Below are 24,351 nucleotides of genomic sequence, written 5' to 3' on the forward strand. Positions count from 1 at the left end.
ATGATGATGTTTTTGGTGGTGGGTAGTAAGTTAACACGGACTTTTGCTGTTGACATTCGCTCTGAGCGCCCCGCACTTTCGCGTGATTTCTTTCACTTCTCCTCGAAGCTGCCATTTGACATATTAGTCCGCCCTTTGTTTGCTCGTAAAAGCAGTTACACTAAAATAATTGCATTCGTTTCATTTTATTTTTGTTTAATTTGCAATTAATTGCACTTTTTTTGTGTTTTTACCGCGCGCGTGTTTTTACGCACTTGAATTAGTTTGAATTTTAGGAGATTGAGTTGTTGGCAGCAATTTGCCACAAGTGGAAAAAATAATTCAATAAATTTCTTGTGTGCATTCACTTAACTCCATGCTACGTTGTTAAGTGAACACACTTGAATTAGATAATTGTTGTTTAGTAGCTAATGGTAAACACTTCAGAGCGTAGTACTGCCACATATGGGAAAATGTCGGGTTTGTTGCCTAAGTCTTTTGTTATTCTGTGAATTTGAGGAATGTGTGTGCGCAGCATATTTGTTGTATGTGTAAGGAAGAGAAAATATTTACTTTTCAATGACGTCTAACGCCTGCATTTGAGTAATAGTATTACAAATTTTACGCTACAATGCATTTATTGTATTTACCCAACAGCAGGCCAAGTTGTTCTGAATAAAAGTATTTTTGGAGCCGACAGAAGATCGAAGTAGAGAGATGATTTAAGACTTTTCTAGCTAGACTTTTTCGACTTTGGACGTGAATTTAACATATTTCTATTATAGCTAACGTCTTTAGCTTCCAGCTAAGTTACTAAAAATTTTTAGAGAAACGTTTGTTTAGCTTTGGTTTGAAATTCAGAGAGAAATCTAAAAAATTTAACAAATACATTTTAATTGTTTTGTTTCAGATGATTACTTTGGTAGCTTTGAGGTGCACCGCAGAGCAAATTTTTTTCGAGGCGCTTCCGGAGCTTCAATGTTCGTCGCTTTATTTCCATAAATTTTGCGTAAAAAATTAAGAAAATATTGCTAAAAAAAAATTCTTACAAATATGCCAATCGGACTTTGCCTCGACGAACGTTCGGAATTCATCAAAAAATGCAATGTTCCAGCGCAAATTAAGTATGGAATAGAAACTCCATCAGATAGCATGCAGTAGAGCATTTTTTCTTAGAGAGTGCAAAGACTTTAAGTGGAGTGTGGCTTTAAATTTACCTAATAAATAAGTCAATTTATCATTGAACGGTATTCGCAATACTTCTTATGGTAAAAGATTTCCAGACAAGATTTGTAAATGAAAAAAACTCAAAGTCGGGCGCAAAAAAAAAAAATCCAAAAATCAACGCGATTTTTGAGCGGCTTCAAACTTACACTTTATTATACTAAAATTTAATCAGCTATAAGATTGCTTATCCAGTAGTTTTTGTAGATTTATCATCATCATCATCAGGTAGCGATTACAGCTCAGGGTGAGCTTTAGCTTCATCCACAATCCTCTTCCAATCGGCACGGTTCTTAGCAACAGATCTCCAGCTCCTAACTCGTAGCTTTTTCAGGTCGGCTATAGCTTGGTCAAGCCAGGTTAAACTTGGACGTCCTCGGGCTCGGGTCATTAGACAAAAAATGATTTTTGGGGGCGGCTGTCTTCCATGCGCACAGTGTGCCCTAACCATCGAAGCCTTTGGGATTTAATGTATTTCACGACGTCTTCTCCCTGTCATAAGTTTAGCAACTTATCGTTGTAACGTATTCGGTACGTTCCATCGTTCCAGCGTATGGGACCAAACACCCTTCGGAATACTTTTCGTTCGAAAACTCTTAAGCTACTTTTGTCTTTGCTTATCAATGTCCAGCACTCGCAGCCGTAGGACCGGTAGTATTATTGACTGGTAGAGGCGCAGTTTACATTCGCGTGTGAGCAGTTTGGACTTCAGAAATTTTGTGTGGGATTAATATGCTTTGTTTGCTGCCATTATTTTCTCTTGTATTGTGTCGTAACTACTGTTGTCATTTTTTATTAACACTCCCAAATATTTGAAGTGTTGAACACCTTCAAAGGTTAATGTCCCGATTTGGATGTTTTCAGGACTTCGTATTTCTTCGCTGCGGGAGACTTTCAGATATTTAGTTTTGCCTTCATTTATTCGAAGGCCTACTGATTTTGCACGAAATTCAATATTATAGAAGATTTTAATGAGATGTCTTTTGCTCCTTGCCACTATTACGATATCATCCGCGTACGCGATTGTTATTCCTGAGCGACTAAAAAGGTTTCCAAACTTCACTTCGTTTTTTATCGCATAGTGAAGAAGGAGATTAAATAAAGATGTGGAAAGCGCGTCGCCTTGTTTTACGCTACAGGAGATTTCGAAGGGCTTTGACACTGCTTGTTGTACAACTACTTTCCCAGTGGTGTTAGTTAGTGTTGCCATGACCAGCTGAATAAGTTTGTCGCTGATACCCAAGTTGGAGAACGCTTCTGGGATTTTGCCTCGGAGAATACTATCAAAGGCTTGTTTGAAATTGACGGACAGGATGTGTGCGTCTAAGATTTATAGATTAGTAAATTTTAAATTAATTTGCAATTTTTTTGAATTTTGTGAAATTTTTGTGAATTTTGTACAAAGCGTGAAGCTTTGATTCATACGGTGTTTGTCACACAATTAATTGTATTTTTGATAAAACAAACTAACGAAAAAAATTTGCATGAACAATTGTGTAATTAAGTGACTACAAGTGTTTATGGTCCCGGACTAGTTAGAAAGTAAACGCTCCGGTTAAAATCATTAAAGTATCCTCTTAGTAAGTGTTATCCTAGCAGTGACTATTAAGAATATTCAAATATCTCCGCGCAAGTTGTTAAAACAAGATAAGGTCCCTTAGGGCTTCAGTATTAAACGCTGAAAGAGTTTTTCTGCTCTTCTTTGATAGAAACTTTGAGTACTGAATCTTTGTAATACTTCCCTGTGTTAAATATTCCATATCAAGGTAGTTATTTACTTTCTCTGTGTGTGCAACACAAACAAATATAAAATTCACAGAAACAGTTTTCGAATAACGAATGACGAGAGTCGTCAGCTCTGTGTGAATACCCCTATTTTGTTAAACAAAATTGCAGTATTCCGTAAATCAGCATTGCCTGTAGTATTATTTTTCAATAAATAAATAAATAACTTTTCATTATCACAAAGAGCGCAAAGAGAGCTAAGAGCGTAGGTGATTTTCCAATGAGCATGAAAATACAAAAAAATTACTCTCACACTCTCGCACAAATATAAATGCACGCCAAATAATGCGACAGCAGCATCGAACGTAGCAAACTGAAATTGAAATCAAAAATCGAACTGTTGAAAAATCACTTTTGCTTTCAGTATGGCGTCTCTGATGTGCTGTCATTGTTGTTGTTCTTGCATATTCTTTATTATTAGTGCGGCTGTTGGATTGGTTTTTATTGTTATTACCGCATTTCATGCGAATGCCTTGCGGCAAAATGAGAGATGGCAAGTGCTGAGCGTAAACATATTCGAATGTGTGTTTGTATGTCTGTGAGTACTAATTTTTGCTTTTGTACACACATGGAAATGACTTTTCAGCAGAGCCTGGTCTTTGCATGGGCACTCAGCTCAGCCCAGCTCGTACGCGTGCGCGAGTATTTCGCAGCTTTATTGTTTTTGTTTTTTTCCTATTTATTTCCCTCCTCACTGTTTATTGAAGCATTTTTTTTGTATAAGTACTTATGGATGTATTTTTGTCTGTCTCATTACAGTTTTCTGCAATGTTGCTGGCGTTCGTGGCTTGAAGTTTTAACGGGTTAACACAGCAACGCAAAAGTGGCAGTCGTTTGCGATTACTCGCCGTGAACGGTCGGTCATTCGCTTGATGCTAATTGAGAACAAACTGAAAACATTCAACACAATCGATTCGGCATTGATTGATTTGCGTGCAGCTTCAAAAGAAATAAAATAAAGTAAAAAAATATTGAAAAACGCAATTTTTGTCTTGCTAAAAACGTGTGTTTATGCATATTTTTCCGTACTTAGCATATTTTCGTTCGAGGGCGCGCGAATTTTGAGCGAACGTGTACGTGTGTATGTGTGTTTAGCATTTATGCCGTAGCTTGATTTGTTTGTTAAAATAATTAGAATTTTTGCGTTTATGTGTAAATTGTTGAGAATACAGACAGACGCTGACGGTTGGTTATATTAATTGCGTATGTGTGTGAAGGAAACAAAAATTATTTAAAGTGAGTGGAGATTAAATAAAATAAAATTTTATGTTGATGTGTGCATAAAAAGAAGAAATAAAATTCAAATAAATACTTAAAATGCAATGACAGTAGTTTTAAAAAGCTTGACTGAAAAAATACAATACAATATTAAAAGCAGTACAGAAATATGTAAATTTTTATAAAATAAATATAGTTTCCAAGCGCACTACTTTTAAGACACTATTTTTATGTAAAATAAAAAAAATGAAATAAAAATCGGTTATAAAATAAATATAACACTCATGCATTATACAGTACTTCAAGTTAAAAAATTCTATCCTATTCAAGGAGTGGAATTTTACTAATTCAATTTAAAAAAAAATATATGTAATTTAACACGAATGTAAAAATGTACAATTTTTTTATAGAAAGTCATTTATTTCTTCATTTTTGTCTTTCATGAAGAATGAAAACAATGTTCACCAAATAAATAAATAACAGTAGAACTAAAAAAAAAATTTAAAAAATATATTAAATAAAAAAATAAGAATGAAACTAAAAGTAAGAATTTTAACCAAATGAATAAATAAAAGTGAAAAAATAAAAAAAATGGAGCAAATTAATAAATGGGTATTCATTAAAAATAAGAATAATTTTACTAAATCAAATAATTAAAATGGATGAAATATAAAAACCTTTCATTAAATAATTATGAAAAAATACGTTGAATAAAAAAATAAAAGTTATACACTTTTAATGAAATAAATAAATAAAGTTGAAATAAAATCGAAAAGAATTACTGAATAAAAAAAACATTACTAAATAAATGAAAATAAAATTGTTTTCCCAAATGGGCATATAAAAAAAAAATTGAACAATTTAAGAATTAATCATTGAAATATTTTCACTAAAGAAAATAATAAATATATATATAGTATGTATATGTAAATAAATTTGTATTAAAAAAAGAAAACAAGTATACCAAAAACAAAAAAAAATATATGCATAAAAAATAAAAAGGGAAAGAAACGAAACACTTTTCACTATAAATAAATGAAAACTAAGTTGAGATGAAAAAGTTTTTCTAAATAAATTTAATAAAATGTAAAAACAAAATGTACTAAATTAAAAAATAAAAATTAAATAGAAATAAATATATTTTTGCTAAATAAAATAATTCGAATTAAATATAAAAATATAAATAAAATATAAAAGCTTTTTATTAAATAAATATTGAAAAATGTATTGAAAAAAAAAATATATATAAATACATAAAAAATATGAGGTGCGCAACTAAGTTCTTGCTGTTTTTTTGACGAAAATGCAACTTTATTCTGAAATAATAGTTACAAGTGAATCATTGAAAGTATTGCCCATCGCTGGCTTTTACTTTCTCCTATTTTTTTGGTAGATCTCGTATACCGCCGCGGTAAAACTGTTCATCTTTTGAGTCTATCCACGGATCAAGCCATTTCGTTTTTTTGCTTTTCACTAAATTAACATAAAAAATAAAAAAATTTCTAGTAAATGAAAAAAAAAATTCAAATCAAAATAGATATAGAATAAAAAATAAATAAAATAAAATAACTATTTTTTCTATATTGAAAATAACTAATAAAATCTGAAATTAAAATATCATAAAAACGATTTAGTAAATAATGAAAAATATATACAAATAAGTTTACTAAATAAGGATGTAAATAAAGAAATAAACAAAAGCAATATAATTGAAACTGTTGTCAAACCAATGAATAATTTGAAAAAATATGTTAATAGGAACATCATAAAAAATCGGAAGTTTTGCTCAAGTTCGTGGCCTAAGTTTTTTGAGATTCAACGTTCAACGCTCAATGATAAATTTTAAAAGTATTGCGTAATACGTGGAGAAATTACTTTAAAAACTTATCTTTTTATTGCAAAATAAATAAACTTCTTCCTTAACGAAATTATGTGAGGGAAAACATAATTTTGATTAAATTTAATTTGTAGACAAAAGCGAATATTTAAATGATTCGATTAAGTAAGACAAAATGAATGCAGCCTGAAATTTCAAATTTGCTATCAAAGGTTTAAAAAAAAAACATAGTAAAATTTTCTTATATTGCACAGGGAGGAGTTTTTGTATATACAGAAAGAACTACAAGAGCCAAAATTCTCTTGAATAGATAAATTTTAGTATGTGGTAAAGATACAGTAATAAATATATTTAAAGTACAACCAAAGAGAGAGCACAAAAAAAACTAAAACGCCAATAACAGTTGAAAAAAAAAAATATATCAGACTCCAATGAGATTGATAAGTCAAAAATCTTACCCACCAACTAAGAAAATTAAAAAAAAATCAGATTCCAGTAAGAGTGTTAAACCAAAAATCCTACCAAATATCTTGAAATACCTTGAAAGGTGTTTGAAACATATGAGTATGAAATATGCGCTCGAACACGGAAATCTATTGAGTTCTAGAAAAAGTTGAATTATAGTATTTTGTGATTCATATATTCTGATTTTATATTGAATGAGCGCCAAATGATTGAAATAATGACACATTTTCATATTAAATTTCGATACAAAACCACATGACTAGATTTCTTGCGATGGCATTGAAAATGAGTAGTACTGGAACGCTTTAGATGCAAGATGAGAACTTCTCCATACACGTTTTTATGGTGCTTTCTTAAACTAAATACTCCGCATTACCGGAAGTTTTAAAGCCACCTTCATTTTTTTTGTTGAACGCAAAAAATTATCTTTAAATATGAAGACCGACGATTCATAAATTGGCTTGATTGCCAAATAAATGAAAAATTAATTTAATTTTTTTTTTAATTTTTTGAAATGCTTTTTTTAATGGGTTTTCAATCATCTGACAATTCTGTAAATACGAAGTAAGTCCATTAAATATTACATATTACAAAAATTCATATCTGCCCATTTGGCGACTGTGTCAACAGATTTTCGAAAAATTATAGATCTCCAAGAAACGTAAAAATTTTTTTTAAAGATTTTCAAAAGCTATTTTAAATGATTTGAACTATAAAATATTGCTCAACATGAAAGATAATATTCAGTGAATATCATATAAAATAAGGGAGACAAAATTCAGCAACTAAAATATTTGTTTTTGATACATTTTTTTTATAACATTTATCGAAATAAACTTAAGGTCTTTTATGCAAATATAATTAGTAACAATAAAAAAGTAACGAGGAAATAACCCATGAGAAAAACCATAAATCAAGTTTTTACTAAAAAAGTACTACTATAACTCAATGGAAACCAATTTCCACTACAAAAGTTTACGAAAACTAATAAAAATTCCAATAATAAAGAATTCTACGAATAACCGCTAAAAAATTAGGAACTAAAAAACGATATAATAAATAATAGGAGTTATAGTAGACTGAAAGAAATCCTAAAACTAAAGATTTGATATCCAAAAATGAAAAAATTCTAAGCTTTCCAAAAGAAAAGCTGCTAATAACAGAGGAATTAATTATACTAAACAATGAAATATTTCAAAAACACTGATTTGTTATATTTTTATGGAACCTTAATGAAAATTCTTAAAATACGTTTTCAAAAATAAAAAACTGATACTAAAAATCGATAAATAAAAATATAGAAACTGAAACAAGAAATGAAATAATTGAATTCAAATTAATTGAAGAAAATGAAAAATTAAAACAAAATAAACTCGCATTACAAAACTGCAATCAATATATTTAAATCTCACTTTTTCAGAGGAAGCAAAATCTTCTTAGCAGTCACTTGAAACTGATTTCAAGCACTAACTTCAAGTTCGTCGCTTAAGTCTTTCATTTAAATGAAAACCTCAAATTACAACTCCAATAAACTGAATAAAAACCAATATTTATGCAATTGAACATTAAATTCAATTGAGAAATAAACTTTTATAACACCAACAGCAGTGGTTAGAAAAAAAGTCGAATCAAATATTGGCTCGCGTGTGAAAAATGCCCTTCCGCAACTGCTGCTGACAAAGTATTCGAAAACAAAAAACCCCAGTGACTAACACACAAACAAATGGCGCTAACGAACTTTTCACTACCCTTCGGTGCCGGTGCGTTGGCGCAACAAGTGCCTACGTGGACTGCCACGCTACCACCACTGCATCCCGCACACCAATTGGCTGCCAACACCAACAATTTACTCTACTCGCCGGCCGATCATCAGCAGCAGCACGGTGACGATGCACCGCCGCCGCCTGAGTCAGAATTCTACAAAAATAATCCCTATGCACCACCACAACTACATCAGCAGCAACAACAACAGATACGTCAATCATATCAATACAATAGCAACAACAACAATCCAAGTACACAGAATAATAATCGGCTGAAAAGCGGTAACACCTACTTGCCGCCCATACCGCCACCCGGTGCGCGTAATACACAATTTAATAACCAAAAACAACAACAGCCACAACAACAACAGCATTATAGTCATTTCAGCATAAACCAACAGCAGCAGCAACAGCAACAACAGCGCCACCAACTTCAACAAACAAATGGCAATAATGTCGCTTTCAAGACAGCCATTTCCGCATCGACTGTTGCCTCTGCCGCTGGCGGCACAGCCTCTGCTTCAGCGGCTTCGTCATCGACTAGAACCTACGGTGAAGGTACATACAATCGTTTTGGATCTGGAGGAGGAGCATCAACACCTCAACAGCAGCAACAGCAGCAACAAAAGCAATATTATAATTCCTATACTCACAGCACATCTTCATTTGTTGCTCAGTCCCAATCGAAGACTCAAACACAAACAGGCCAACAGAGTTTTGGCTCTGCACCCAATACCGAAGCACCACAGCCAGCTGCAGTATATGGTGCAGTACCTGCACCGTCAGTGAGGACGGATGATGAATTGAGTAGTGGCGATGATGGAGTGGGTGCTGCAGGGGATGGCGGTGATGGTGGTACTGGCAACGAAGCATATCCTCATCGTCCGCCAGGATTTACGCGTGTTCAGGCTGGACAGGGCGGCCGCACACAGGTGCATGCAGTGTTGGATTATGATGTGGAGGAGGGCGAAGAGGGAGATTACTACGATGACGGTTATAAGGGTGAGTACTTGGAAATAAAATTTCATTTGAAAAGAGGTGGGAAAAACAGAAAAAAATGTGCTAATTATGACTAAATTGGCAAAGTTTGCTGGTTTACTGGAAATTTGTGACTCACCAAAATCTTGAGTTATATTATTAGAAAATCACTTATATAATAGTAGTAATCGACAAAAATGCAAGAAAGTGGATTATAAAAAAAAATGAATGCTGACAAAAACACTGCCCCAAACTAAAAATATCTGCATCAGTGAAAAACAGAATTACCAGAGTGAAAAACAGAATTACCCCTTTGATATAAAAACTATCTGTCTTAGAAATTTTTTTAAATTTTGAGTAAGAAGATACTTAATTGCAGAAGGTTTAGGACGCGATAGGTTAGACCCTTAATAGGGTTTCCACAAAAGACCTTTCCTTCCTCCTCTGCCCCTTTAGTAACACTCCTCTGGGAAACGGAAATGCAATGCAGTTAGAACTTTAACAACGCGGAGGAGGTGATTTCGGTACCGCCACCTATTCGCCTCCAATATCTATGGGTATGTTATAACACAACATGTTAGGTGATCGGCAGGGGTGAGTTATTGTACCAGCATAAACAGTTCTCATATATGTACGAGGAATGCTGTTTGAACAACAGTCCTTGGTCGGATATAAATCCGGGCCATTCCGATAACATAGAACCGACTATCGCGGTTTAGTAGCAAGGGTGGTCCAAGAGGGTGGCTCTACTGTTTGCAAAACAGACGGCTTCTTCCAGTTGCTTATCCAAGATAGTCGTGTCCAATGAATTTCGATAGAAATGGACCCCTTACAGTAGTGCTGACTTTGTAATCGTTTTTTTTTTTGACGCTCCCATAAGAAAATAAATTCTATTTCAAGTAGTTCTTTTCAGTAAAGTAAACATAAGTTCTTTCAAAACAGCCAACCAACCCTGGATGCAGGGTGAGTAAGCGAATGTGTCCTTCTTGGACTTCTACCACGAAGTTATGCGGTAGAGGACCCGGGGTTGAGGGAAACTTTCAAGAAAAGAGGAGAGATGTCTTTAGTGGAGTCACCACACACATATTAATGACGGTTAGTATGGTGCGCAGGCACCTCAGCGTCAGCAAAACAAACAAAAAAAATCAAAAATTAATTCAGTTCAGTTTAATTCACTTGAGTTCAATTAAGTTAAGTTAAGTTAAGTACAGATCAATAATACCTTTTACTTATTTTGAATTCAGTTTAGCTAATTTAAGTCAATTTAAATTATAAATATTAATTTCCGTTGAGCTTAGTTTATCTCAGTTAAGCTAAGTTAAGTTATGCTAATTTATGTTAAGTTAAGTTTAGTTCAAAACAATTTAGTTTTTTTTCAAGATATGTAGAGTTAAGCTAAGTTATGTTAAGTTAAGTTATGCTTATACACTTTAAGGTAAGTTCAGTTCCGTTCAATTCAGCTGCGTTTAATTAATTTTAGTTTCGTTAAGTTAAGTTAGGTTCAATTGATCTCTGTTCAACTAAGTTCAGTTCAGCTCAGGTAAATTCTGTTCGTTTCAGCTCAATTGAGTTTAATTAAGTTAAGTTCAGTTCAATTTATTTTTACTCAGTTCAGTCTAGTTAAGTTAAGTTAAGTTCAGTGAATTTCGGCGAAGCTAAGTTCAAAGCATTTCAATTCAGTTAAGTATAGTTAAATTAAGTTTAGTTATGTTAATTTTGCTTAAGTTAAGTTATGTTAACTTACGTTAAGTTAAGTTATGTTGAGTTCAGTGAATTTCTGCTAAGTATAGTTAAATTAAGTTAAGTTATGTTAATTTACGTTAAGTTAAGTTATGTTAAGTTCAGTTTAATTCAGTTCAGTTCACTTTAGTTTATTTTATTTAAGCTAAGTTAAGTTCAGTTCAATAAATTTCAGTTAACTTCTCTTCATTTAAGTTCTGTTTAATGAAGATCAGTTCAGCTCAGTTCACTACAGTTCAATTCCATTCAGTTTATACCAGCTTAGTTCAGTGTATTTCAAAGCTCCTGTGATATGAAGATAAAATTTGGCCAAATTAACGTATACTTTATATGAAATATAATTTATTTATATTCTACTCCCTTGTACTCGTAATTAGGTCGATTCAAAATACTTCGATCTTTTGTTTTCTCATGCCATCTGCACGAAAATACCCGGACTACTAACCTGTGGAATCTACTTATAATCGCAATGAGCTTAATAGTTGGTGATGCTCTTTAAAAGAAAATATTGAAATCTTAGATTTAAGATTTTCCTATGACGTTTAAACGCACAGAAAAGTTGTTTATTGAAACCTTTATTTGAAAAACGAATTCACCCTTAAAGTTTAAAAAAAGTTTTCATTTTTATTAGTTTTGTTATTGATTTTTATTGGCCCTCCTTTCCCTAAACTCTGACGGTCAATATTCTTTAATTGTTCAAAATCAGTGCAAATATTTAAATTAGAAAAACTAAGAATAAGAAACCTGCATTAAACTTTGCCTAAAATAAATGTTAAGATTACGCGATGGCGTGATTCACCCGAACGCTTACCCCCTTATTAACAATTTATCTAAATAAATATACTGAAATTAGCTTAAAAACTCGGAAGTAAAGTTGTTTGACATCTAATCGATTCAAATTCTAAGCTATTCCACTCATTCAATTCGAATGAACGGAGATCAAAGTGTACAACAAAAATTAAATAGGAATATTTTGATGCTAATATATTGCACTACGCAGGCATTGGTATACACGTACATACATACGTACATACATACGTACGTGTATTCCTTAGTAAGTCTACTAAAAATAAAAATACACAAATAAAGACAAATATTTGTTGAAATGCAAGCTTTTGTTGCTTTTGCTAAACATTTATTGTGTTATACTATGTGACGAGTGTTGAGGTTAGTATCATACATACATACATATATGACTTGTTGTTGTTCTCTTTTTATTAATTTTTTCTTTTTACCCTTTGCTTTGTGTTTTCTGTTTTTTTTTGTTATTGTTTATGCTAATATTATGGTTTTTTACTTATGCCGTTCGTGCGCTCTTTGTGATAAATGTCAACGCATAGACGGCTTTTGTTGTTATTTACTTGACGAACTTAAGCGACTCCGATGAATAGTTTAATACTCGTAAGTAGTGGAATTGATACCCATATACCCATTCTACAAAAAAGCGGTTTATGCTAAGGCTAATATTATAATACCCAGTAGGCATTTTAGGTAGGCCATAGGCCATTTTGTCTAACTAGTGGTCAAAATCAAGCAGGTAAATAAACACTTAAGTTTGTGCTCTTGACAAATTAATGAAAACTTTTAAAATAAGCAGCATTTTTATCAAACTGTAAGCCATTCGGAATTCGGTGTGTAACTTATAAAATTAAAAGCTTTAAGGCGCTATGCTTTTTACAGTAACCGAATTATACAAGCAGCTGTTTTATTTTGGCAGGAAAGAAACTTTTTATTTTTGACACAGACTACCAAAATCGGCGCTTGAATTACCTAATACCAGTATTTTAATAAATAATTCTTACTCAAGAGCAGGCGATATACGTATAAATGGCCACGAAAGTAAAATTTTCTCTTATGCAGAGTTTTCATAAAGGAAAGAAATGCATTCAAGAAATGTTAAGCGAAATTTCAGAAATGAAATTTTTTGAAATTTTCATAAGTTCATAAATATTTTTAAATGACTAACAAGCAACTTAAATATGACAGCATTATAGTATTTTCACTCTACATAACATAAAACATTTTTATGGAAATATGATATTGCGAGGTTTAATGCGTCTGAACCTTCGTACTGCTCCGTCGGTTGCAACTAATAAATTATGTGCTTCTTCATTGGCATGCTTCTTCTTTGCGATATTATCACTGAATATTTAGGGATGGTGAAAATCATAGTGATAATTGACATTTCTTCGCTAACATAACATCGGCCGCCGCAGCCGAATGGGTTGGTGCGTGACTACCATTCGGAATTCAGAAACACACATTTCAAGAGCCGATGTTGAATGTGAACCACACCTAAACGTCAAGTTTTTTTGCATTTCATTTGGCATTTTTCAATTTGAACTATGGAATGATACACAATCGAGCAACGCGTTAAAGTTATTCAGGCTTATTATGAAAACGGGCGTTCAAATCAAAATGCATATCGGGCACTTCGTGAAGAAAACCATCTTCAGAGATGAGGCACATTTTCACCTCAGTGGATTCGTCAATAAGCAGAATTGCCGCATTTGGGCGAATGATAATCCATGAGTGATTGCCGAACAATTAATGCAGCCACAAAAAGTGACTAATTGGTGCTGTTTATGGGCCGGCGGCATCATTGGGCCGTATTTTTTCCAAAATGAGGCCGGTCAGGCAGTTACTGTGAATAATGTTCGCTATCGTGAGATGATAACGAACTGGTTAAGGCCCGAATTGGAAGATATGGATGTGTACGATATGTGGTTTCAACAGGACGGAGCCACTTGTCACACAGCTAACGAAGCAATCGCTCTTTTGCGCGAAAAATTTGATGGCCGAATAATCTTACGCCGCGCCGATGTCAATTGGCCGCCAAGATCATGTGATTTGACACCGTTGGACTTCTTTCTTTGGGGTTATTTGAAAGAAAAGGTGTACGTCGATAAGCCAGCAACAATTCAAGAGCTAAAGGATGAGATAATTCGGCACATTCATAGAACCTCAATTATGCCTCAGCGTCATCGAAACTATTGTATATATATATATATCAATATTATATACCAATATTATAAAAATGAAAATAAGTTCGTACAAAAATTGTATTTTATTTAAAATCAACGCCGACCCTTGAAACTTAACCACCCTTTATATGAAGCTTGTGTGCATACTTGGTTTCAGATTCTGCCTAGCGTTTTAGTCACTAAAACTCGACAAAGAGCTGCCGTATTTAAATGATCTATACTGTCATTGACTCTCTAAACCTCGCTGCCGGTTTGGATTTTTTCTTGTCATTAGTCGTGTATATATGTATGCTCACATGTACCCATAAATATGCTTAGTAGGTCGTCAGTGTGCTACGCTTAATAAATTCTTTCAAATACATCTCCACTCCATCGTTTGTTGCAGCCATAAGAGAGTAGATTTGATTCTTAATATCTTTCTTTGTGATGCTCCAACGATGTCATATACAAAGTTGGTCTAAATCGAATTTTTATTTTTAACACACACATACAGAAGCAGTTACACGCACACGTGTGACAGCTTGTTATTTAGTTTACCGCAAACGGCCTTGCCATTTACTTTTATAGGCCTTTAACCTTGCACGGCTGTGTGGAAGATATCATCAACCTTTTGATTGGGAATTTGCTGTTGGGATTTTGTTGTTGTTGTAGTTGTTGTTATTGGCATTGATGATTTGTTTACTGAATTCTGCTACACTATTGGCATCGATTGTCAGCCAGCTGCTTCTGACGTAATTAGCACTCCTTTGGCTTGCGTTGCTTCCCAATTCTCTGTCACCTCTTTCCTCTTTGTATCAGTTGATTAGTTGCTTTTGCTAAACGGTTAATGGTTTATTTGCATGCCAGCCAGAATAAGCGCTTGACTTTAACACTTTTTCGTTGCACCAAAGAATAGACTTTATCGTTTTTTGTTTTTTTGTTTTTTGCTACTACGAGGTTGGTTCAATAAGACGCTGAAAATTAAAACAAATGCTTGTCAAGGCAGAAAGAGGGTATTCAAACTTTCTGACTGATTTGATAAATATTTTTTATGACCGTCATTTCATACAAATGTTTATTAGCATTTTCGTAAAAAAGTGAAATCATCCACCGCGCAGGCCAAACTTAAGCTTGAAAGACTTTATTGGGATTCTTCACTATCCAGAAGAACCATCTATCGCTGGTTAAGACAATTCCAGGACAAAGGCAGGCGTGCGCAAATAACACTAAACGCTGGCTCAAGGAAAAAAGCACCAGAAAGGGCACGATCTATGGCCGAGTGAAAAAGAAGATGGGAAGAGTCTACCAGAGGTCGTTGGACTTACAGTCTTATCCCGAACCAGAAAAAGTGGCTGAATAGAAGACTCGGTGACACTAACTAGCGGGTGATTTTTTAGCTATTCTCTTTTTAAACAGTTGGTTTAAACAGCTGAGGCACGTTTCGTGTTTTGTTTCACTGTCAAACATCTTCAGTTTGGTCTATAATTTAACCATGAATCGTCTTAAAAACGAACAACGCTTGCAAATCATTGAATTTTATTATAAAAATGCGTGTTCCGTTAAGAAAGTTTATCGCGCGCTTCTTCCATTTTATGGTCACTTTAATCGACCCACTGAAGCGGCTTTTCGAGCAACTGTGACTAAATTTAGAACCAAATTTAGATTATTGGACATCAAACCACCAACACGCTTACGTAGAGTGCGAACTGAAGAAAATATCGCAGCTGTATCGGACAGTGTTAATGATGACCATCAATTATCGATTCGTTGCCGTTCGCAGCAATTGGGCCTCTGTTGCTCAACAACGTGGAAAATTTTGCGAAAGGATTTAGGTGTGAAGCCTTTCAAAATACAGCTGGTGCCAGAATTAAAGCCGAACGACCTACCACAACGCAGAATTTTTGGTGAATGGGCTCTCGGAAAGTTGGCCGAAGATCCACTTTTTTGTCGAAAAATTGTGTTCAACGATGAAGCTCATTTTTGGATCAATGGGTACGTAAATAAGCAAAATTGTGGATTTTGGAGTGAAGATCAGCCAGAAGAATTGCAAGAGCTACCAATGTATCCAGCTACCGAAGGTCACAGTTTGGTGGGGTTTATGGGCTGGAGGTACCATTGGACCGTACTTCTTCAAAGATGCTGCGAATCATAACGTAACTGTGAATGGTGAGCGCTACCGTGAAATGATATCCAACTTTTTTTTGCCCAAAATGCAAGAGCTTGACTTGCATGACATGTGGTTTTAGCAAGACGGTGCCACATGCCACACAGCACGCGTAACAATGGACTTGTGGAGAGTCGAGTTCGGTGAACATTTTATTTCACGTTCGGGACCTGTCAATTGGCCACCCAGATCGTGCGATATACCCCTTTAGACTATTTTTTGTGGGCTTTTAAAAAACTTTCCTATAGCTCTTAAAAAATCACTCTTTATTACTTCACCAAACTAATCACCGGTAACGGTTTTTTTTTAATATCTGCATCGCTTCCAGCTTACAGATAACCCCTACTACCCCAGCTGCCACAACTCAATAGAAAGCGCAGAGCATGTGGTTTTCCATTGCATTCACTTTAGCGGAGACCGGGCTAATAAAATGTTCCTGATGTTCATTTTCAGTTATTTACTGACTCACCCTCGTATTTCCTTTTCTTTGGCATATACGATCGACTTGTTTGTCACATTTTATCTATAATGGCCGCATGCAGATTTATATGTATTTTAAATATATGTATGTATATATTACTAAAATTTAAATCTATGCATATATATTTTTTTACTCACTATGCTCGCATGCACTGCATTTGTTTTTTTGTTTTTTTTTGCTTAACTAGTTTTAGTACCTACGCCACCAAGTAGCTTATGGCTAAGAGCATAGCCTTTATCGAGTCTGTGAACTATTTCGAATTGATTGCCGCTTAAGTTTTCATCTATATGAAACCTGTTCTTTATGCTTCCCTGCTGCTTTCTAGGTGGGGTATTAAATACTAGCATATGCTCGTTTTGTACGATATAAACGCTAGTTCATAGGAATAGAAGAATCAGCTTAGCAAGACCCCTTTGCATTGCTCGAGTAGTAGTTTGCTATGCTTCAGATCGTACGAGTTTTAGAAATCATTAGCATTCAAAGCAGTCAAAGTCATATTAGCATCCCATACGCGAAAGATAAATGTGTCGATTAAGGAAATATACTAGATTACTTGAAATTAAATGACGGAGTAGCAAAGTAGCAAAGCATGAAGCAACAACAGCAAAATAGCTAAAAGCTAAAAGCAAAGCTGGCAAACAATTCTACATATAAACTAATAACTGTAATCCAATAAAATTGATTTTTTTAACTTTGCTTTTCTTTAGCATCTTTTGCCCCCTTGAAGTTTTATAGCTTTTTAAGATGAAATAAATTTTGATTAGCTATGTGGATTCATTTTATATTCAGGTAAGGCAAATTACTTATTCAATACTTATTCAATGATACAGTGTATTTATAAGTTCTCAAGGCAAAAGGATTTCGCTTTAGAAAAAATTGAGCGCCTAAAGTGACTCACCTCTGTTGTAGAGCAAATGGGAAAATAAAGTTTATGAAAAACGCATGAAAATGGGCTTCTTTTTCTAAGCATGAAACGAAAAATAGCTTGAATAGATATTGGGTTTGCTGGGCGCATAATAAAGAAAAGCATAAAAGTGTCAGAGGTCAGCAAAAAAAAAAAATACCCACATATGAAAGGTGGGAGTGTGAGTTGCATGATTTTACTGAATTAGAAATTACACTTTTTCTTATGAAACTTTACAAATTGGTTGGACCAAGACACAAACACTTTTCTTGGCGAAGTTTGACAAGTTTCGGGTACTCAGCCCAATAGCAGACAAGTCCTTTTGAGTTTGATGCTCTCACTATTTTCAAGAATACCTTTGCTTGCTTGCCTATTGATGGAAATTAAATCGAGGATACTTTTCACAGAAACGTTATCGTCGCTACCTACGAGCTTTTCAAACCATTTTTGAAGAAATCGAACACATTCGTAAATAAATGGGTGAAATGGTATATATATATAATTGGCGCGTATACCCTTTTTGGGTGTTTGGCCGAGCGACTCCTCCTATTTGTGGTGTGCGTCTTGATGTTGTTTCACAAATGGAGGGACCTACAGTTTCAAGCCGGCTCCGAACGGCAAATATTTTTTTATGAGGAGCTTTTTCACGGCAGAAATACACTCGGAGGTTTACCATTGCCTGCAGAGGGGCGACCGCAGTTAGAAACGTGTTTTTCTCAATTTTGGTGTTTCACCGGGATTCGAACCAACGTTCTCTCTGTGAATTCCGAATGGTAATCACGCACGAACCCATTCGGCTACGGCGGCCGCCGGTGAATGGTATACCGAATGGTATAAAATCGTTGACGACTTCGTCGAACGAGAGCGAAAAAATATACCTCTCCAAAGCAAGATGAGAAGATCATTGATTTTGTTGTAACAAACCCGAACATATCGTTGAGAAAAGCTGAATTAATTTTACGGAAAGTGGTGTTAATTCATCCAAAGATACGATTCGAGGATGTTTACGTGCAGAAGGCTTCATATTCCGTAGCAAATTGAAAAAAAGCCGCAGATATCAAAAAAGACTTGCATGACCTAAGGCAAATTCAAAATGGAATTGGACAAACGCAAAATTCATGGATGAGTCTTTCTTTGCATACGTCAGTCCTGGTGTGCTGCTGATGATCGGCAACTTCAACGAACTGCTAAACATCCAGTTAAGGTTTATGTTTGGGACTACTTCTCTGAAAAAGGATTTCCAATTTCCAATTCGAATGCACTTTTGATGCTACCCAAAAGCTACATTGCCATCAGCTGCGAAGATATTTAGAGGAACTAGAGAACCTTAGATTTTACAAGACTACAAACGATCCCAAGTATGGAAGCCGAAGCTGTGTAGAGTGAAAACAACAAAATGGGACTGATATGTTGGATTGGCCATCACAATTGCCTGATGCCAACGCTTTAGAAAATGAGGGGAAAACAAATATGGACAGTCAAATAGTTATTAAAGCGCAGAAATGAACACAAAATATTGATGAAGAAAACGAAAAAAAGCCTTAAAATTCTACTTCGAAAAACTGCAGAGATTGTTAAAAGAGATTTGTCGTATTCAAAGGCATGCTATTACCTAGGTATGTTTTATAATGTTCAAGTCATTAAGGAGTTATTTTGTTAAACATTTTAGCTCCCTTGGAAAAGAAAGACAGAATCAAATCAACTAGTCCCTCTTCATCTCTGACTTAGCGATTTAATCCTCTATCTCTATTTCCATCTGAATCCCTGCATCTATTTCTATCTCTATCTCTAACTCTATCTCTATCTCTATCTCTATCTCTATCTCTATCTCTATCTCTATCTCTATCTCTATCTCTATCTCTATCTCTATCTCTATCTCTATCTCTATCTCTATCTCTATCGCTATCTCTATCGCTATCGCTATCTCTATCGCTATCTCTATCTCTAGCTCTATCTCTATCTCTATCTCTATCTCTATCTCTATCTCTATATCTATCTCTATCGCTATCTCTATCTCTACCTCTATCTCTATTTCTTAACGCCCGCTATTACCACTTAATGCTCACCATTTTCCAGGTTTATCGCACATTTGCATCGTAAGGTTTGCCTCTGTGGGATGCTCGTCAAAACCCCCAGAATAGCATATGCCCCTCTCTACTTCGTCAGGGCACACCGGGCAAAAATCTCTAGAGAATAGTGCTTTATCTCTCTATTGTTGAGAGTAGATCCAAGCAGTGGAGCCGTCATTTGGGCTGAAATAAAGCTTGGGAAGGAAACTTGATAGCAAATAAGGCCAGCGCAAAGTGACTGCACGGCCAATTAAAAAAAAACTAGAACCACGTTTTTCTAATTATCCAAATAAGTAAAGCAATGGTTTTCTTTTCAGTAAAGTCGTATGCGGAAGTAATATCTGAATTTGCAAATTAGCTTATATTTTTCCGAAATAGTCGAACTGGTATTTGCCACAATAACAATTCAACACTCTATTCCGCCCATTGGTTGCATTTTAAGCGCACTAATTAAGAGAATGGCTTATTTTAAGTGTTGACTAACTTAAATGCGCGGCAAAAGGTTACAAAAAAAAAACAAATCAAAGCCACAGCAATAAAATTAATGCAGAGAAGACATTTGAAATAAATGCATAAGTATATTTGGGGTATGTATGGAACGCATGGCATGCGTAGTATGTATGTATGTATTTGTGTGTGAGCATTTGTATTCGAACCTTTCTGGAAAGCTGCTACGAAGTGCGTATTGAAAAAAATCCTTAAAAACGATTATGAAATATCCACCTGAATACCTACATATATGCATCTACATACATAAATATGATACAAACATGAATTTATACATATTTTATTTAAGCATAGCAACGCTTACCAAATAGCTCAAGTACGTATTGGCCAGCAACAATAGCCAATACGAATGTTTTACTCCTCTACACTATAGAAATTATATCTTTAACGTTTTTGCTGTATTTGGGCATGTGTTGCGGTGCGTGCAAGGGTGTTGTAATGTGGTGGTAAAGCAACTACAACGCTCTTCAAAGCAATTAACTTCATAAATTATTTTGAACCTTTTCACACATCGGCACCAAGCCATTGGCACAAAAATACCATTTATTCCAAGAAATATGTGGCCAAGTGCTTTCAGTTTGTAATTATGAAATTTGTAACCTTTTTACACTTCAAGTTTTTTTTTTAATTTTTTTCCACTTATTGGCAAGTCGGTGATTTTCGAGCCCACTGTTGATTGCGTTTTGCTTATGTTTTTCGTAGTAACTGAGCCGCGCTTTGTTTTTTTGACAGCTTCACAGAGACGCAAAGAGAAAAATGTTGCAACTGCACGGTTTAAAACCTAGAAAGACGCTTAAAATATAAGTGGCTAAGGTTGTGCATAATGCTGTAGATATCTTCGTTGAAAATTAAATTTGTTTGTATGCCAACTTAAGCACTTCTAATTGGGGATATGACTTTAGAATTACTGAAGTATGAAATTTGCTGCTGCTTGAACTGTAACTCGAGGCTGATATATTTAAAGAATACTACTTGTACACGTTGCCAGGCTCGTTTATTTTCTTTCCCCAGTAACTCATACTTTGCACTAAGCATAAAAATATTGGAAGCAGCTGAAATGAAGTCCCATTTGTTAACACATTCCATTACTGTACTTGTCTACGACTTTTAGGCGCGCTTATTATTATTAGTTATTAAATAAACACACACATTACAAAAACAACAACAAAAAAAAAATGTTTACTCTATTTAAAAAGTGTCAAAAAAATCTTTGCATAACTGATGAAAACAACAAAAAATGCAGTCTTTTGGGGTTAATATTTTGTATGCCCTCCTTGGCCATCAATTACGGCTGGAAGACGACTTCGCACTGATTTAATTAGTTTCGGAATATCATAGTCCAATGGTATTTTCCCCACGCTTCTCCGATTAATCTTATTATTTCAATTTTATGAGTTGGCGATCTTTTTAAGATTTATGTTTGGGATCATTATCTTGATAGTATTTGTATTTAAATTTGTTTGAATTTTTACTGGAAGTCAATTCGTCTTTTAAAATATCAAGATATACTTCATTATTTCGCCGAAAATTTTCATTTCACCCACTCCCATTGTTGATATACAACCCCAAACCATTACTGACAGTTTTCCAAACTTAACGGTGGGAGAGTCTTACGCCAAACTGTCTGGGGTCCATCATGGTAGTACAGCATCATTTTCGTCTCATCTGAGAAAATAACGTCATCCCACTACTCTGTGGGAAGTGATATGTGCTCCGTGGCAAAACGCAATCTTTTATCAACGTTTTGTGCTGATATCAGAGGTTTTTTTTTACTTTCGAACAGTTTTATGAGAAACTCTTAGGCCGTAGTCTTTTTCCGCTTGAAGAGCTAATCCTTTTGTACTGCTTTGCGGGCTATTATATATATGTAAATAGTTTTAATAATTTTTCGTTCAATTCGCTGCGTCACTTTTTTTGGTCTGCCTGCAGATCCTTTCAACTCGAGTCTTTCTTCATTTTCAGCATATTATATACAGTTCTAATTTTGAGGGAGAACACATCGACGATTCCTCAGGCTGACTTGCCTTTGTAGTGATTGATATGCACTAATTGAATAATGTTTTTTGAAACTCGTTTTCCTGGCATTTTTTTTATTCAAATCTGAGATCACTTGTAACACTGAAGACAATCACTTTATAACTAAATAATTTCTTACCCCTTTCACATTCCATACCATTTGCAAAAAAACCCAAATGAATGAAATTTGCGGAAAATAATTTCATTTTTTGTTGTTTTCATCAGATATGCAAATATTTTTTTGACACAACTCAGTGCATTCATATCAATTCTAGTATCGGCCTTACTAATGCTTTGAATTTGTTGCAAATATTCCTGGCCTAAACTTTTCATAACTCAAACGCTCTAACTGTTATCTAATTACATGCTTTTCGAAGTGCTCTTCCGAGAGTTTGCAAAATACAATCAAAAATATCCGTTTTTATTCTTGCAAGCGCTGACCTAAGCATGTCGCTTGTGAGCTAAGTGAATATGTTTCGCAGAAAAATGTTTCGTTAAGCGAGCAGAGATGAGTGAACAGTGAATCGAAAACCGCTATTGATTGTCGATTCAATTCACTAGACGAAATTTTCAAAATTCGTAGCAGTAAAGAGTAGTAAACTGAGAAATATTTTTTAAAACTTAATTACATACATATTTTGAGATTTTGGTATACATTTTTTGGAATGTTTTCATAAATTATTTTTAATTTTTTTGATCAAGTACCTATACATTTAGGAGAAAAATTATATTTTTCTGTAAATAATTATTGAGAAGAATTTTTTTTTAAATCTTTCAAACACAAAGCTTTCAAAAAGTGTTTTTCGAAAAAAGTTGTTTTTAATCTTCCAAAAACACTAAGGGCCAAAGAGATTTCGCTTTAACTCATTGCAAAAATATATAAATATTTGTTTCAATCTCAAAACTTTCAATTTATTCCGTCACAAAAACCAAGGCAATGAGAATCGAAACTTGTCTTAGAGAGGGAGCTTCCTCAAACCAGGAAAGCAACCTTGTAGACTCCGTAGTCTTTTACGCTGCCCCGATATGGGTCGGAGCTGGAACGTCCAGCATACAATACGCCGCACAGGTACTACGCCGAAGTGCAATAAGGGTGGCTTGTGGCTACAGAACGGCCTCGAGAGACGCAATAAGCGTTACTGTCGGCAAACTACCAGCCGACATTCAGGCATAGGAATTAAGCCGTCTCTATGGCAGGCGACGGGCTAAGCCGCCATTAGAAGAAAAAGCTAAAGAGAGACTGCATTCCATAGAAGAATGACAAAGCAGATGTGATTCGTCAACTAACGGACGCTGGGCGCATAGGCCTATTTCAAATATTAGCCAATGGATGACCAGAAAACACGGAGACGTCGATTACTATCTCACTGAGTGGCCATGTTACCATGGTCCCAGGGTGGAACTCAGCCGATAAGAAAGGTTGTTATAGTGTTAGTGCGAGCATGCCCCACATACCACTGGTGCGACGGCACCTTTGATAATGTTTCTGACATTTTGATTTTAACCTCCATAAAAAAAAGGTAATCAGAATCAACTACACCAATAATAACCACGTAATTATACAAGCAGATGGCAAAGAAATGGAGTTCGAAGCAGAGGCAGATGTCAACAAAGGATTGAGCAAGATCGGCGCTGTATTCGCGCACCTATGGAATTTTTGGGTAAAACTAGTAAATTCCCAGAAGCACCAAGCTCAGGATATTCAACGCATGTGTCCAGTCGACGCTGCTACATATATGGAAGTGAAACGTGGCTTGCCTCGAAAACGATCACGCAGAAACTTGAATGCTTCACCAAAAAATGGTTGAGAATAAAATGCAAAAAAGAAAAAACGGAAAACTCTGGAGACAAAAGAAGGAAAAGTCCATCTTACGCCATATAACACGCAGGAAATGGAGTTGGTAAGGCCACGCTCTTAGAAAACCGCCCCACAGCATCACAAGAATGGCCCCAGATTGTAATCCTCAGCGAAGCTCAAAGCGCGGCCGACCAAGGAATACCTGGAAAAGATCTGTCTAGTTTCTGAACGAAATCATTAATATGATTTAAAATTAGTTCATTTTGCTCTGACTCAGTGTAATAATTGACAACTTTTCCTTGTACTCCATGCATAGCATTCGGTCAATATCTCAAATTCCGCCAAAATATCAAGTAAGATATTTCTATTTTCAGTGAAAGGAATGTGCGTATTCGTGATCGATTGATTTGGCTCATTTTGAGCTGAGTCAAAAATAGCTGCAAAAATGTTCGATACCTTA

At 34.8% G+C, this 24,351-nt stretch overlaps 1 protein-coding gene across 2 annotated transcripts in view; it reads left to right on the forward strand.

The window, feature by feature from the left end:
* Window positions 1-3,763: 3,763 nt before the first annotated feature.
* LOC128865153 (protein spaetzle 3) overlaps window positions 3,764-24,351 on the forward strand; it is a 125,834-nt gene continuing 105,246 nt past the window's right edge. The window contains exons 1-2 of one of the 2 annotated variants that reach the window (XM_054105210.1): window positions 3,764-4,224; window positions 7,929-9,273. In XM_054105210.1, the coding sequence (XP_053961185.1) occupies window positions 8,232-9,273 (1,042 nt within the window). In that variant the 5' untranslated portion in view covers window positions 3,764-4,224; window positions 7,929-8,231. The remainder of the gene's footprint in view (window positions 4,225-7,928; window positions 9,274-24,351) is intronic. The other variant, XM_054105211.1, reaches the window with a different exon arrangement.

This window comes from Anastrepha ludens, chromosome 5, assembly GCF_028408465.1.
Source record: "Anastrepha ludens isolate Willacy chromosome 5, idAnaLude1.1, whole genome shotgun sequence".
Lineage (NCBI taxonomy): Eukaryota > Metazoa > Arthropoda > Insecta > Diptera > Tephritidae > Anastrepha > Anastrepha ludens.